This window comes from Pseudorasbora parva, chromosome 2 (genome assembly GCF_024679245.1).
Source record: "Pseudorasbora parva isolate DD20220531a chromosome 2, ASM2467924v1, whole genome shotgun sequence".
Taxonomy (NCBI): domain Eukaryota; kingdom Metazoa; phylum Chordata; class Actinopteri; order Cypriniformes; family Gobionidae; genus Pseudorasbora; species Pseudorasbora parva.
Genome location: NC_090173.1, coordinates 10,801,799 through 10,818,733, shown reverse-complemented (window position 1 = coordinate 10,818,733; position 16,935 = coordinate 10,801,799). Strand labels below are relative to the sequence as shown.

The 16,935-nt window shown below is 41.2% G+C and overlaps 1 protein-coding gene across 15 annotated transcripts in view; it reads left to right on the top strand.

Moving 5' to 3' along the window:
* rbfox3b (RNA binding fox-1 homolog 3b) overlaps positions 1–16,935 on the top strand; it is a 622,784-nt gene that overhangs the window by 558,915 nt on the left and 46,934 nt on the right. For 14 of the 15 annotated variants that reach the window (XR_010908103.1, XM_067456241.1, XM_067456312.1 and 11 more), the window contains 3 exons: positions 8,588–8,680; positions 9,449–9,509; positions 9,701–9,754. Coding sequence is in view for 14 of the 15 variants with exons in the window: in XM_067456241.1 (XP_067312342.1) it covers positions 8,588–8,680; positions 9,449–9,509; positions 9,701–9,754 (208 nt within the window). In the remaining variant the exon portion in view is untranslated. The remainder of the gene's footprint in view (positions 1–8,587; positions 8,681–9,448; positions 9,510–9,700; positions 9,755–16,935) is intronic. The other variant, XM_067456299.1, reaches the window with a different exon arrangement.

Below are 16,935 nucleotides of genomic sequence, written 5' to 3'. Positions count from 1 at the left end.
AGGTCATGGGTTCGATTCCCAGGGAAAGCAAGAATTGACAATAATGTAAGATGTGTACCTTGAATGTAGTGTAAGTCGCTTTGGATAAAAGCGTCTGCCAAATGCATAAATGTAAATGTAAATTAATTAAACAAAAAAACTAAACAGGAAGAGTTGCCTTGGCAATTAATTGAAATCATTTGAATGACTAAAATTAATAACAAAATAAAAAAATAAAAAAGAAAAGATAAACCTGAACTAAAAAAATATATAAAAAATAATAATAATAAAAATGACACACAAAGCACATAATAGGATTTCTAAACATTAAAATAAAATGAAAGAAAATAAAAAATAAAATCTAATTCAAAAAAATAAAATAATAATACATAACATAATAGTTCAATTAAGTTTTTCTGATGAATTTTTATATATATATTTAACTAAATATATATGTTTTTATATATATGTTTAACTAACATTACTATAAATTCATCGTATATATTTATTTTTCTAATAGCAAAAAATATACAAACATATTGTTTTTTTGGGATTATAATGAAAAAATAATATTTCTAAAAAGATCTCTATATTAAATGCTATATAATTGTGTCAGTGTAGTTTTATTGTGACAACTAGCCCCGGCCTCCCCCATAACTGCTTCAATGTTTTACCATCGGCGTGCCATATTCATCAACCCGAGAACCTGGACATTTGAACATCTTTTTACTGCCGTTTCACATCTGGGGTCTCCAGCATAAATAATGTTCATAGCGACTTTTAAAATATGATTTTAAATTGCAACCATGAAAGATGTTAACAATAGTGCTTGCAGTACATTAAAAAAAAAATTACTCATTGGACAAACTCAATTTATTTGAGCAGTCAATTCATGCAATGAAATGTAATTGAGTCAGTCCAACTCAATTTAATCAAATACAGTTTAAATTATATTTTTATACTTATAGCATTACTTTTTTGAACGTGTCAAACCTTCATCATCATACACAATGTATATAATGAAAATGTAAGCAAAGGCTGGTGTAACTCCTGATATTAGCATAGTTCACTGAGTGCCCACACTCAAAAAATAACTCATTGGACAAACTCAATTTAATTGAGGGCAGGTTATCCATCCAATAAATGTGTGTAGCCCCAAATAATACAAATCTAATTCATGCAATGAAATGTAATTGAGTTGGTCAAACTCAGTTTTGGACAATATAATTCAGTCGGTCCAACTCAATTTTATCAAATACAGTTTGTTATATTTTTATGCTTATAACATGACTTTTTTTAACGTGTCATTCTTTCATCATCACAATGTATATAATGAATATTTAATAAAAGGGTTATGTAACGCCTAACATTAGTATAGATCATTGAGTGTCCACAGCCTAAGCCAAGGCGCCACTCTTCAGCTAAATGGTAACCACAGAATTACAAGTCCAACATAACTGCACATTAAACACTAACATTAACTAACAACTCTTTCCCTTTACAGAAAAACACAAAAATAAACACTTTAATCCCTACATTTACTCTCATAATTTAGTCCCTTGCAAAGCATGCTGGGAACTACAGATCCACCACCCAGTTAGTTATGTCAACACAAATATTTCATGTAGTTTTAACACAAATTATTAAACGTTTAAAATATATTAGGTTGACTGAACACAATTCAATTAAATGTTTATTAAAATTAGATATGTTTAAGTAAAGTGACCATAATTTAAATGTGTCGTATCAATGAAGGGCCTGAACGCAATCTTCCCACTCATCGTGGAAAACATTTTCAGATGTTCTTGATTCTTTAATGTTGGAGGTGTTATTTTAAGAGCACATGGAGACCGCTAGATACGATGGAGATGACAAGCAACCATTCACTGTTGTGTGCACAGATATGTATACGTAGATGCCTCATTAGCGACTGTTTCAATGGGCCGCTATACGTTAGCCGTCCGCCATTTTAGAAAGCTCAAAGCCGCCCGCGAACGCGCTTTGTGACCATTCAAGTGTCACACTGCACGCATAAGCCTATGGTTGACAGGGCAGAAGCAGTGCATATGGAGAGCGGGAGCCGTGCGCGCCCGACGCCCGACGCCCGTCCGTTCTGGCAGCGCTCGTCTCGCTGATCACTCGCACCTGAAACGTGTATTACAAATACAGACTATAATATCGTCCATTCTGTCACATTTGCCGGTGTTCTCCTCCGAGACGTGCTTTGATTTATGACGGGCAGCACATATCTGCCCCATTCCCAAACACACATTTGCTGTATATAAGTTGTTCACTTGATAAATGTAACATTAAAGTTAAGATACGCTTAGTTTAATCATTTGAACAGGCCTTGGAAGTGTGGGCAAAATCTTCTGGCAGTGATGTGTTTCCGTGTATTTTATTATTTATTTCACAGCGCTGGATGTTATGTGGTGATTGTGAAACACACGGAACTCTGCACTACATGACTTTATGGTGAAATCGGTTATCTTTCATGTTTATAAGAGCATCGTGGCTTTAATTCAGTGCGAGCATTGGAGCAAAAATAGACAACATGACTCTCTGACAGAAGGGCATGCTCATAGAACAGCAGAAATATGTCGGTTTCTCTTTAAATACTCTTACATTTAGTTTGATTTAAAGGGGGGGTGAAATGTTGTTTCATGCATGCTGAGCTTTTTCCACTGTTAAAGACTTGGATTCCCATCCTAAACATAGACAAAGTTTCAAAAACTAATGTTGGACGTTTGATGGAGTATTTCTGTGTCAAAAATACTCCTTCCGGTTTCTCACAAGTTTCGGAGAGTTTTTTTCGAGTATGGCTCGACTTGACGTTAATAGAGCGGAAGGTCCTTGTATGGGCCGTACGGGCTCTTCTCCCGGTAGGGTGTGCGCGCGTGACTAGAGCGAGAGAGGAAATGCACGCCCATAAACACTCGCTCAGGTGCAGATCCAGTCGATCCAGGCGCCGCGCTTCTCTTTATTCCTATGGGTGACGTCGAGCGACTTCAACGCTTCAACACAGCATTCTGGGAAGGCAGCGCTGCATTTGAACCGATTTGAACGCAGAAATGACGGGAAGCTTCACAACATCGCTTCAGTCGCGCCGCAAAGTGGATTTACACGCCACTGCTGTCACAGGACTTCACCAAATCATACCAAAGAACTGTGTTTTTGACGGAGCGGTCCCAGCGATAAAGGTTCGGTCCTGCTTTGGAAGCAGCCGGTGAGTAAATCAACTTCAAATGTCTGTGCTATTGGCTATCGTCGCGTGAGTAAACATCAGTAAACGACACGATCGTCAGTGTTGGGGTAGTTACTCAAAAAAAGTAATTAGTTACTAGTTACTTCTGTAAATTGTAATGAGATTACTTTACTAGTTACTGCATTTGAAAAGTAACTTCACTACTTATTACTTTACTTTCCCTTTTTTTTATTAGAGTAGGCATACATGGACAGACGGGCTATCATCACTTAGCCTGTCAGCAGTGTTTATTGTATAAATTTTTACAAAATGGCACGTAAAACCATATGAAATAACAATATCCCTGTCTGCACAAAGAAATATGCCTTATGTAAAATCCACAAACGGTCAATGAAAAATATAAAAAAGGTCACTTTGTGTTTAAGAGAGAGAATAAACGTGATTTAAGGCCAATTATTTAAGATAAAGTTCGAAACTCGCTCATTTAAGAACGTGCATTTATTACATGGACAGAGCTAGAAAATAACGTAGAAGTGTTTAAAATGCGTGATTTTTTTCCCCCAAACCAGTTGAGCGAAAACCACGCCCCTTACGCAAAAACCACGCCCTGCCGCGGTGACTCATGTCTATGACTCGATTTCATTGGTCAACTCTGTCTGAGTTTGACCAATGGAATTGCTGATACACAAAATGATGCTCGCGTTTGTGTACTAACATAAAAGTAACTCTTATTTTATATTTATTTCGATATTTTGTGAATGTTTTCAAAATCATATTTATTTTGGACACTCGTTAACACTAGCAACTGCACAGACAAGGCGCACATATTGTTATTTACGTAATATAATGCAATATTTGTATTCATCTTACACACCTTTTTAATATTTTTTCCATAAGTGCCTTGTCTGTGCGGTTGCTATAGTGTTAACGAGTGTCCAGAATAAATACGATTCTAAATCTAAACCACACACACACACACACTTAAGGAGCTTAACAGTGAGGATCGAAACTACACATGTATTACTATGTGGAATGTAAGCTTACATTCTGTTTTCTTTCCAAATTATCACTGGACAGTAGAAAAGTGAAAATGTTTATCTAAAGTGAAAGTAATCTGAAGATCGCCACTGTCCCCGTCTCCCTCTATCTTCTCGCAACAGGAGGTACGTCACTCAAATTGATCTCTATGGCAACGGTGCTCAGGCAAGCACACGCAGCGCATGCACGAAGCACGTAAACAGATCAAGACTTCACACACAGGCAAACACGACTCGGGTAACGCATGAAAGCGCGTTCCTATAGTCTAGTAAAGTAGTGTAGTTACCTATATTTTTTGTGTAATGCTTTACTTTACTTCGTTACTCAAAAAAGTAATATCGTTACTGTAATTCGTTACTTTGTAACTCGTTACCCCCAACACTGACCACATCGTGTACAACGTTAGTTAATTTATCAATGGAGCATGCGATCTATGGTGTGTGTTTAAATACATTTGTTTAGCTGACCAACTATAGGTGTCAGTTTGATTACTGTAAAACCACCCAAACATAAACCTAGCGTTCTCACAAAGCGTGCTTCGTCATTCAAATGCGCTAACGGTTACTCCATTGCTGTTCTCTGTATAACGTTACACTAGTCTGACGTGCAAAACCGTTTTGCTTGCTACTGCTAAGGTTTAGTCGCATACAATAGTCCATAAACCGAATCATGTCCTCATAAACTGCGAGTAAACACACACAAATGTTGACAGGCCACTAAATACAGTCCATACCACAGAGACGGACGTCCGGCTGCTGCTGTTTCTCCTGTTCAATTTATTTCAGCCTCCGGATCTGATTCTGGATCATTATCTGTATTAGTTGAATCTGATTGATAGCCATTGTTTATTAGAGTAACGTTTTCTTCTCCACGCTTGAGGACGTCACTACTTTGTGCGCGCTCGTAAATCTTTAGCTCCGCCCACACGATACGCCTGCAGGCGCTGGTTTTTTCTGGAAAGACTTGGTACAGCCCATATTTCTTTTATAAGTATAATAAATCTAAAGACTTTTCGGAGATATGAAGGATGCAATACTACTCTATAGGTACTCAAGATTCAAGTGTTTCACCCCCGCTTTAAACAGATTCAAAGGGTCAATGTTTTTTTGTTTTGTTTTTCACATACATTTTCCAGTTCTTGAATACTGGGAATTGAAATTCAAGAACCATGAAGCCTGTTACTAACAAATGTTACGTGTTTTTGTGTAGATCCAAACATTATAATTGCTAAGCTAACACAAACGTCTCACCTGAGAAAGGTTTCTTCGGGACGTTAAATCACGCCGGGTTTTATCGAGTTTCACAGCGGCTGCGCAGGCACAGTGTTCTTGTTTTTTTGTATTTTTTTAAGCGAGTGATGATTGACAGCATCTGAAGTGTTGACGTGTGTTAACCGTTCTAAAATGGCGGCTCGTCAACGTGCCTGGAGCGCTCGAATTAGGCATCTACGTATACATATCTATGGTTGTGTGCCCTACAAAGCCCATTACCCATGATGCCCTGCTGTCCCCACCACTAGCGTTGCTGTATAATGAACCCGCCGGCCCATTAATAAACAATCTATTTTCTAAGAAGCAGCAATTTGCATTCAATATGTTTGTCCCTTTTGAAAAATGGGCTCTGTTTTCCCCCTCTGTGTAAGCTAATTATGGCATGATAAACCAGCAGAGGCGAGCCGAGCAGATGCAGACGCGTGTGAGATGTCCACAGGACTCATTTGGCCCTCAGTTCCCCTCCTCCGCTTATCCGTTCTCTCTGACTGATGTACGGTATATGTCAGGCGGAGGCGCTGGCGTTCCTGTGTGAGAGTGTCTAATATTAACTCTCCCCCCGGCCGGAGAGGAGCTTATCCTGTTTATCCACACACCTCCAACTGTCCGTCATCTGCAGGCTCCGCCCCCTCTCGGCTCTTATTGGCTGCTGGATCATGATGATCTTTCACATTATACTACTTAATCTGTGCTATCCATCCATCCATCCATCCATCCATCCATCCATCCCTATACCCACTCATCCATCCATCCATCCATCCCTATACCCACTCATCCATCCATCCATCCATCCCTATACCTACTCATCCATCCATCCATCCATCGCTATACCCACTCATCCATCCATCCATCCATCCATCCCTATACCCACTCATCCATCTATCGATCCCATCCATCCACTCATCCATCCATCCATCTACCCACTCATCTATCCATCTACCCACCCATCCATCATCCATCCATCCATCCATCCATCCATCATCCATCCATCTACCCACTCATCATCCATCATCTATCCATCTACTTATCCATCCCTATACCCACTCATCCATCCATTATCTATCCATCCATCCATCCATCCATCCATCCATCCATCCATCCATCCATCCATCCATCCATCCATCCCTATACTCACTCATCCATTCATCATCTATCCATCCATCCATCTACCAATCCATCCATCTGCATCTATCCACAGTATCTATATATCTATCCACCCCTCCAGCCATCCCATCCATCCATCCATCCATCCATCCCTAAACCCACTCATCCATCCACCCATCCATCCATCCATCCATCCATCCATTCATCTATCCATCCCTATACCCATCCATTCATCTATCCATCCCTATACCCATCCATCCATCCATCCATCCCTATACCCACTCATCCATCCCTATACCCATCCATCCATCCATCCATCCATCCCTATACCCACTCATCCATCTATCATCTATCCATCCATCCATCCATCCATCCATCCATCCATCCATCTACCCACTCATCCATCCATCCATCTACCCACTCATCTATCCATCTACCCACCCATCCATCATCCATCCATCCATCCATCCATCCATCCATCCATCCATCCATCTACCCACTCATCCATCCATCATCCATCCATCCATTCATCCATCCATCCATCCATCCATCCATCCATCTACCCACTCATCCATCCATCATCTATCCATCTACTTATCCATCCCTATACCCACTCATCCATCCATTATCTATCCATCCATCCATCCCTATACTCACTCATCCATTTATCATCTATCCATCCATCCATCTACCCATCCATCCATCTGCATCTATCCACAGTATCTATATATCTATCCACCCCTCCAGCCATCCAATCCATCCATCCATCCATTCATCCATCCACAGTATCCATCTGCCCATTATCCATCCATTCACCTACATCTATCCATCCACCCATCTCTCCATCATCCATCCATCCATCCATCCATTCACCTCATCCATCCATTCATCTCATCCATCCATCCATCCATCCGTCCATCATCCATCCATCCATCTGTCCATCATCCATCCATTCACCTACATCCATCCATCCATCTGTCCATCATCCATCCATTCACCTACATCCATCCATTCATCTACATCCATCCATCCATCATCCATCCATTCACCTACATCCATCCATCCATCCATCTGTCCATCATCCATCCATTCACCTCCATCCATCCACATTATCCATCCATCCATCCTCATCCATCCATCCATCCGTCCATCATCCATCCATCCATTCTTCCATCATCCATCCATTCACCAACATCCATCCATCCGTCCATCTGTCCATCATCCATCCATTCACCTACATCCATCCATCCATCTGTCCATCATCCATCCATTCACCTACATCCATCCATCCATCTCTCCATCATCTATCCATTCACCTCCATCCATCCACCCATCCATCCACATTATCCATCCACCCATCCATCCTCATCCATCCATCTGTCTATCATCTATCCATTCACCTCCATCCATCCACCCATCCATCCACATTATCCATCCACCCATCCATCCATCCTCATCCATCCATTTATCCACATTATCCATCCATCCTTTCGATCTTAAAAATGTATTGGTAAATCTCAAATCTTGAGATTAAAATAATAATTGATATCATTATCAGATTTTAGCCTGGATTTGAAATGTGTTATTGAAATGTAAGAGTTATAGTTGTCAGTCTTTCGTCATTCATGTACGTGAAGGTTTGCCTGCTTGGCTGAAGATAGCTGTCTGCTGGTGTCATTAATATGAACTGACTCTTTTTAGCTCTGATTAAAGCAACATTTCACACGTTACATTCTGAAAGGGTTTATTAGGTGTTATATGTTATTTCTGCTTAATCTGTCTCTATAACCTGACTGAACCTCTTTACATACAGACTGTGTGTCTTACTCTAGTGTTTCTCTGTACCCCTCATGATCCTCCCTTCTGTGGGCTCCTGCCTCTCTCTCTCTCTCTCTCTCTCTCTCTCTCTCTCTCTCTCTCTCTCTCTCTCTCTCTCTCTCTCCCCCCCCCCCCCCCCCCCTCTCTCCTGCCTCACTCCATGGGTCCGCAGGGCTTTGGCTTTGTAACTTTTGAAACGAGCACAGAGGCAGATCGTGCGCGGGAGAAACTAAACGGTACAATCGTAGAAGGACGTAAAATCGAGGTGCTTTCCTTTTCCCCTTCTCTCCGTCCTCCTTTCCTGCCTGCTGACCTCATTTCCTGTCCTCATCCTGAGATTCCCGAGCATCTGCATGTTACCTGCCCCCGTGTGTTGTGTGTAGCTTATACTTATTTATTCATATTATATGAATTATAAAGTTATCTTATAGTATTTGTAAGTATATTTTGTACGCATTTGTCATTCGATTAATGAACTGAGAACATTCACATGTCACATTATCAATAGGTATTACGTTAGAACATTTCTTGAATATTTGATCTCTAAGAGGATTTCATTCTGTTGGATCTAAATCTTTAAAATATTCACCATCCTTGTCTTTATTGGATAATTTATAACTAGTCCAAGCCAAACTGTGTTTTAAGTGAGAATGCAGATTGTCCAATCAGATATCATGTTCAAAGTGTTGTTTATCTTTTGATATTCATGGGGAATTTTTGTTCATGGCTTGCAAACTGCAGAAATTCAGAAAAAAATAATTTTGAATATAATAACACATTCTGTAAAGTGTTGTGTGCATGGCTCAGAACAGCGGGAAGAGATGCATTGTGGGTCATTACAGGAACAGCTGAGAGATATTACTCACATGCATGCGTGTTTTGCATGAGCGCAGTATTTGTATGCATGTGTTTTTGATGTATGTTCCTGCAGCGCGCTCACATCTCTCTCTCTCTCTCTCTCTCTCTCTCTCTCTCTCTCTCTCTCTCTCTCTCTCTCTCTCTCTCTCTCTCTCTCTCTCTCTCTCGTTCTCAGGTGAACAATGCCACGGCGAGAGTGATGACGAATAAGAAAGTAGTAAACCCGTACACAAACAGTAAGAGTGCCTCTCTGCTCATAAATCTCCTTAACATGACAAACCGGCCTGTCACCTGCTGCCTCAGCATTACAGCTGCTTAACGCTCCTGACTATCACTGACAGATGTTATTTTAACCCCAGTGGGATCTATTAAAGCTCCCGCTCAGGTGTTTGCCGGATATCTCCATCTCTGTCCTGTGTTTCTGCAGGCTGGAAGCTCAATCCGGTCGTGGGAGCCGTTTACGGACCGGAGCTCTACGCAGGTGAGGAAGACTGCTGGAGAATAGCGCTTTATTTTGTTGTCTTGCACACCTGTTTAAACAAAACTCCGTTTGACAGGTGCGTTTTTCTCCCTATATATTAATTTATTAATTAAGATTGCACTTATTGTCGGACTAATGATACATAGAGACAATATGTGTTGCTTTGAGGATTTGATGGATGGATGGATGGATGGATGGATGGATGGATGGATGGATGGATGGATGGATGGAAGGAAGGAAGGAAGGAAGGAAGGAAGGAAGGAAGGAAGGAAGGAAGGAAGGAAGGAAGGGTGGATAATGTAGATGGATGGATACTATGGATGGATGGATGGATGGATGGATGGATGGATGGATGGATGGATGGATGGATGGATGGATGGATGGACAGACAGATAGATAGATAGATAGGGATGGATACTGTGGATGGATACTGTGGATGGATGGATACTGTGGATGGATACTGTGGATGGATGGATACTGTGGATGGATACTGTGGATGGATACTGTGGATGGATGGATACTGTGGATGGATACTGTGGATGGATGGATGGATACTGTGGATGGATGGATGGATACTGTGGATGGATGGATGGATACTGTGGATGGATGATAGATAGATAGATAGATAGATAGATAGATAGATAGATAGATAGATAGATAGATAGATAGATAGATAGATAGATAGATAGATAGATAGATAGATAGATAGATAGATAGATAGATAGATAAAAGGATGGAAGGAAGGAAGGGTGGATAATGTAGATGGATGGATACTATAGACAGACAGACAGACAGACAGATGTGGATGGATGGATACTGTAGATAGATGGATGGATGGATGGATGGATGGATGGATGGATGGATGGATGGATGGATGGATGGATGGATGGATGGATGGATGGATGGATGGATACTATGGATAGGTGGATGGATGGATGGATGGATGGATGGATGGATGGATGGATGGATGGATGGAAGGGTGGATAATGTAGATGGATGGATGGATGGAGGGATGGAAGGAAGGGTGGATAGTGTAGATGGATGGATGGAAGGAAGGGTGGATAATGTAGATGGATGGATATGATAGATAGATAGATAGATAGATAGATAGATAGATAGATAGATAGATAGATAGATAGATAGATAGATAGATAGATAGATAGATAGATAGATAGATAGATAGATAGATAGATAGATAGATAGATAGATAGATGTTCTGACTGGTTACTATGTATTCTGTATCTCTTCATTTAAAGCACAAACACTCCTCAGCAACACATGATTTGAGGAATCAGTCCCATGCTGCAGGACGACACACACACACACACACACACACACACACACTGGAGGTTTGATGTCTAGTTGTAGCGATGCTTGTCATCTGTCTGCTGTTTCTGACCCAGGCGAGCGCACTGCAGATGTATTCGGGGGGCCGATCGGGGGTTAAATGTCCCGCTCAAAGGCGCAGTGCTGATGTCAGGGATTTTCCACTTTATGGAAGTGAACCCGAGAACGCTGCGCTAGCACTCAAATCTTCCAGCGGCCAATAAAACTGCTCATGCTAGCGTGTTATTAGTGAAACTAGATGCCACGTTGGTTTCCATTACCAATAAAAGCACACGCTGTTGAACACATCATAACCGCTACTTTAATTTACTGCAGTCAGATGGTGGTCGTGTCGTTAGCGCTGCTAGTTAGCTCTCGGCTCAATTTGATTAGCAGTCACGGATCACATTTCTTTTAAAACTCTTCGGTGGCACAAATAAGGAATTCAGAGCAGAGTAATTGGCTTAAGTTCATTTTGCGCACTCTGTTTTGAGTTCATTCTGATTTGCCCTCGAGTCTCAATGACTGTAAAAGTCTTTCATAAGGAAAATGAAATGACATTTGAGCTCAGCAGAGTCACACGTAAACAAATGCTAACATACGTTAACACACGCTAAAACATGCTAGCATACGCTAACATACGTTAACACATGCTAACACATGTTAACACATGGTAACATACGCTAACATACGTTAACACACGCTAAAACATGCTAACATACGCTAACATACGTTAACACATGCTAACACATGTTAACACATGGTAACATACGCTAACAAATGCTAACATACGCTAATACACGTTAACACACATTAACACACACTAACATACGTTAACACATGCTAACATACGTTAACACACGGTAACATGTTAACCTACGTTAACTCACGGTAACACTCTAACACACGCTAACATACGTTAACACACGCTAACACACACTAACCTACATTAACAAATGGTAACACAGTAACACCCTAACGAACGCTAACATACGCTTACGCACGCTAACACATGCTAACATACGTTAACACACGGTAACATACGCTAATATATGCTAACATATGTTAACACATGCTAACATACGCTTACACACGTTAACATATGCTAACACATGTTAACATATGCAAACACACGTTAACATACATTAACACACGCTAACATATGCTAACATACGTTAATACTTGTTAACATGCGTTAACATATGCTAACACACGTTAGCATATGCTAACACACGTTAACATACATTAACACACGCTAACACATGCTAACATACGTTAATACACGCTAACATACGTTAACACACTAACATACGCTAACACACGCTAACATACATTAACACATGGTAACACCATAACAAAAGCTAACATACGTTAACACACGATAACATGCTAACATACATTAACACATGATAACACGTTAACATACGCTAACATACGCTAACACACTATAACATGCTTACATACATTAACACATGATAACATGATAACATGATAACACGCGAAAACACACCAACATCCTTTAACATACGCTAACATACATTAACATACACTAACACACTTTAACTAACATAAGATAACACATGTTAACACGCTAACATACGTTAACATATGCCAACATACATTAACACGCTAACATAAGGTAACATGCTAACACACATTAACACATGCTAACATACTTTAACATGCTAACACACGCTAACCTATGTAAACACGCTAACACACAACACTAACACACACTAACATACGTTAACACACGCAAACATAATCTAACACACGCTAACATATGCTAACAAACGCTAACATACATTAACACATGGTAACACGATAACATAGCAAAACATGTTGCTAACACAAACATACGCTAACACACACTAACAAACATTAACACATGTTAACATACACTAACACACGCTAACATACGTTAACACATGCTAACATACATTGACACATGCTGACATACACAAACACACGCTAACATATGTTAACAAATGCTTACATAAGCTAACATATGCTAACACGCTAATAGCACGCAGACAAACTAATCCGCCAGAACAACATCAAGGGTTACAAACAGATTTAAATAATTGGATAAATGGATAGATAGACTATCACACACACACACACACACATGCAAACACACTTTCTCTTTCACACACATTACACACACTCACTCTCTCTCTCTCTCTCTCTCTCTCTCTCTCTCTCTCTCTCACACACACACACACAAGTACACTCTTACACACACAGACACACACACAGACTCTCATACACAGTCACACACTCCCACGCTTACACTCACAAACATACACACACACACTCGCACAAAGTTACACACACTCTCTCTCTTGCACACGCACATACTTACACTAACATACACACACTCGCACACACAGTGGATGATATGAAGCCATCCACTTACACACACACTTATAATCTTCCATACACACTTACACTCTTATACACACACACACACACACACACACACACACACACATTCAATTGTAATTTCAGGCAGTATAAAGAGAATGAACGAGAGATATGCAGCACTGCTTGTGTGTGTGTGTGTGCGTGTGTGTGTGTGTGCGTGTGCGTGTGCGTGTGCGTGTGCGTGTGCGTGTGTGTGATGGGTAGGTTTAGGGGCAGTGTAAGGGGATAGAAAATACGGTGTGTACAGTATAAAAACCATTATGCCTATGGAATGTCCCCATGTGTCACAAAAACAAACGTGTGTGTGTGTGTGTGTGTGTGCGTGTGTGTGCATGTGCGTGTGTGCATCCACTCACTCTAATCAGATTGTGAAGTCTCTGTACTGTGGATGGGTTTTCCGGCTGCGTCAGATTGGCTTTCAGTCGGCTAACAGAACAAGAGCGATGGAGTGAAAGAAGCCTCCGGCCGCTCGCAGTGTAATCGAGCAGCGAGACACACACACACACGCACTCACACGGGGGTTTCTCTCCATCTGTTATATGAAGCCTTTGCATTCTGATGAGACGAGCTGCTGGTGTTTCATCTGGAGAAAGTTCACGGTCCGTCTCAGAGCTCGACCCTTTAAATAACACAGATCATCTCGGGACGCACACACACAGACACGCACGCGCGCGCGCACACAGACAGACAGACAGACAGTCAGTCAGTCAGAGACAGACAGACACACAGACAGACAGACACAGACAGACAGACACACACACATACACACACACACACACACAGACAGTCAGACAGACAGACACACACACACACATACACACACACACAGAGAGTCAGACAGACAGACACACACACACACACACACACACACACACTGATACACACATCATAGTGTGTCACGTGACATCACTTATTTGGAACACAGAGAATGATGTCATCATCATCACTTGTGTGAAGTGTGTGAGTTTTATCGCAGAATACAAATAAAAAAGTCGAACCAAGTGCTCTCTGTGTAACACTGGAGTCATGTCCGCCTGGATCTACACTACTGTAACTAATCAACATCAGTTGAGGAAAATCAACTGTTATTAAGTCATACAAGATTGTGTGTGTGTGCGAGATGGGTAGGTTTAAGGGGTGTGAGTGTGTGTGTGTGTGTGTGTGTGTGTGTGTGTGTGTGTGTGTGTGTGTGTGTGTGTGTGTGTGTGTGTGTGTGTGTGTGTGTGTGTGTGTGCGAGATGGGTAGGTTTAAGGGCTGTGTGTGTGTGTGTGTGTGTGTGTGTGTGTGTGTGTGTGTGTGTGTGTGTGTGTGTGTGTGTGTGTGCGCGAGATGGGTAGGTTTAAGGGCTGTGTGTGTGCGAGATGGGTAGGTTTAAGGGCTGTGTGTGTGTGTGTGTGTGTGTGTGTATATATATATATAACTATTTACTTTAATATATTTATTGTAATTATTATAAGTAATTGCACTGCTAATATGTTGTTTTCCTGAGCTTTCATGGTAAAGAGCAGCGTCTGAAGTCTTCATGTGTGTGTTGTGTTCGTCAGTGTTTGGTGAGATCAGTGTGTTTTCCTGAGGTTGGTGTGTGTGTGTGTGTGTGTGTGTGCGCGCTGATGGAAGCCTTTGTGGCGCCAGATTCCTCGTTCTTCTTTGTTGTGTGTGCAACCCAAACCTTCCCATGAGCCTCTAGTGATGAGTCTGAGGTAATGAGCTCAGAGAGTTCGCGCTGGAGTACAGTCGTGTGTGTGTGTGTGTGTGTGTGTTGGCACGGCTGATGGAAATGTAGACGCCAAATATCTTTTCCAATGACTTTGACGAATGAACAGAAGCCTCACTCGCACTGATAACGCCTGACGTTTCACACACTCTTTTACCCCGAGAATCACTGCAGCGACATAATAATAATTCATCATTAATTCTGCCATCGTTTAATCGCCCTTATGCTGTTGTTCAGCAGTGATGCCAGTAACGCGTTACTCTAATCTGAATACCCCCCGTAATACACCTCTCTAGAAAGTAATGAAGAAGAGGTCTGTTCCGAAACCTAGTGAGTAACCCAATTGCTGGGTTAAAGCAACTCAACCGTTGGGTTAAAACAACCCAATTGCTGGGTTAAAACAACTCAACTGTTGGGTTAAAACAACTGAACCGTTGGGTTAAAACAACCCAATTACTGGGTTAAAACAACTCAACCCTAGGGTTAAAACAACCCAGTTGCTAGGTTAAAACAACTAAACTGTTGGGTTAAAACAACTCAACCGTTGGGTTAAAACAACCCAATTGATGGGTTAAAACAACTGAACCGTTGGGTTAAAACAACCCAATTGATGGGTTAAAACAACTGAACCGTTGGGTTAAAACAACCCAATTGCTGGGTTAAAACAACTGAACCGTTGGGTTAAAACAACCCAATTGATAAGTTAAATCAACTCAACCGTTGGGTTAAAACAACCCAATTGCTGGGTTGAAACAACTGAACCGTTGGGTTAAAACAACCCAATTGATAGGTTAAACCAACTCAACCGTTGGGTTAAAACAACCCAATTGCTGGGTTAAAACAACTAAACCGTTGGGTTAAAACAACTCAACCGTTGGGTTAAAACAACCCAATTACTGGGTTAAAACAACTCAACCCTAGGGTTAAAACAACCCAATTGATAGGTTAAAACAACTCAACCCTAGGGTTAAAACAACCCAATTGATGGGTTAAATCAACTCAACCGTTGGGTTAAAACAACCCAATTGCTGGGTTAAAACAACTGAACCGTTGGGTTAAAACAAACCAATTGATGGGTTAAAACAACTCAACCGTTGGGTTAAAACAACAAGCATTTTTTTAGAGTGTACTGTGAAAGTCAAATCTCCTGTTTTCTGTAATTGGTGTAATTGGTAATCTTCAAACTATTCATCGTGACTCTTGTTTCACGGGACTCGTACCCGAGCAGTGGTAGTAACTGTGGCAACGCTGCTGCTCAGTGAAAGCACTCTGTGTCCAAGTGCTCCGATAACATTATATAAAGCAGCTAAATGAGTAAAGGATGACACAATCTTGATTTTTTCTGCAGATGTGTTGAATCGTCCCACTCTGAAGTGTCTTAATGAATGTCGACGAGCTCTCTCGTAGTAGCTCGGCACGTTCTGGAGATAATGAAGCACTTGTGGCTGATTTGATTAATCTGCGTCTCTTCCGCGGCGTGTGGATTACTCCCTCCGACTCCTTCACATTAAAAGCATTAAAAGCCATCAAGCGGGTTATGAGTCCTTCAGCGCGGCCTAACTGTCCCGTCTCTCTATTCAGGCTTTGCGGAGGTGTTTTTCCGTGGGTTCGTGCCACAGATGTGCTTTGATTGAGGCAGTGTAGCCCATCGCCTGCTTACATTTGCAGACGTCACAGGATGAAGACTTTTGAGGGGTCAAACCTTATTTTTCA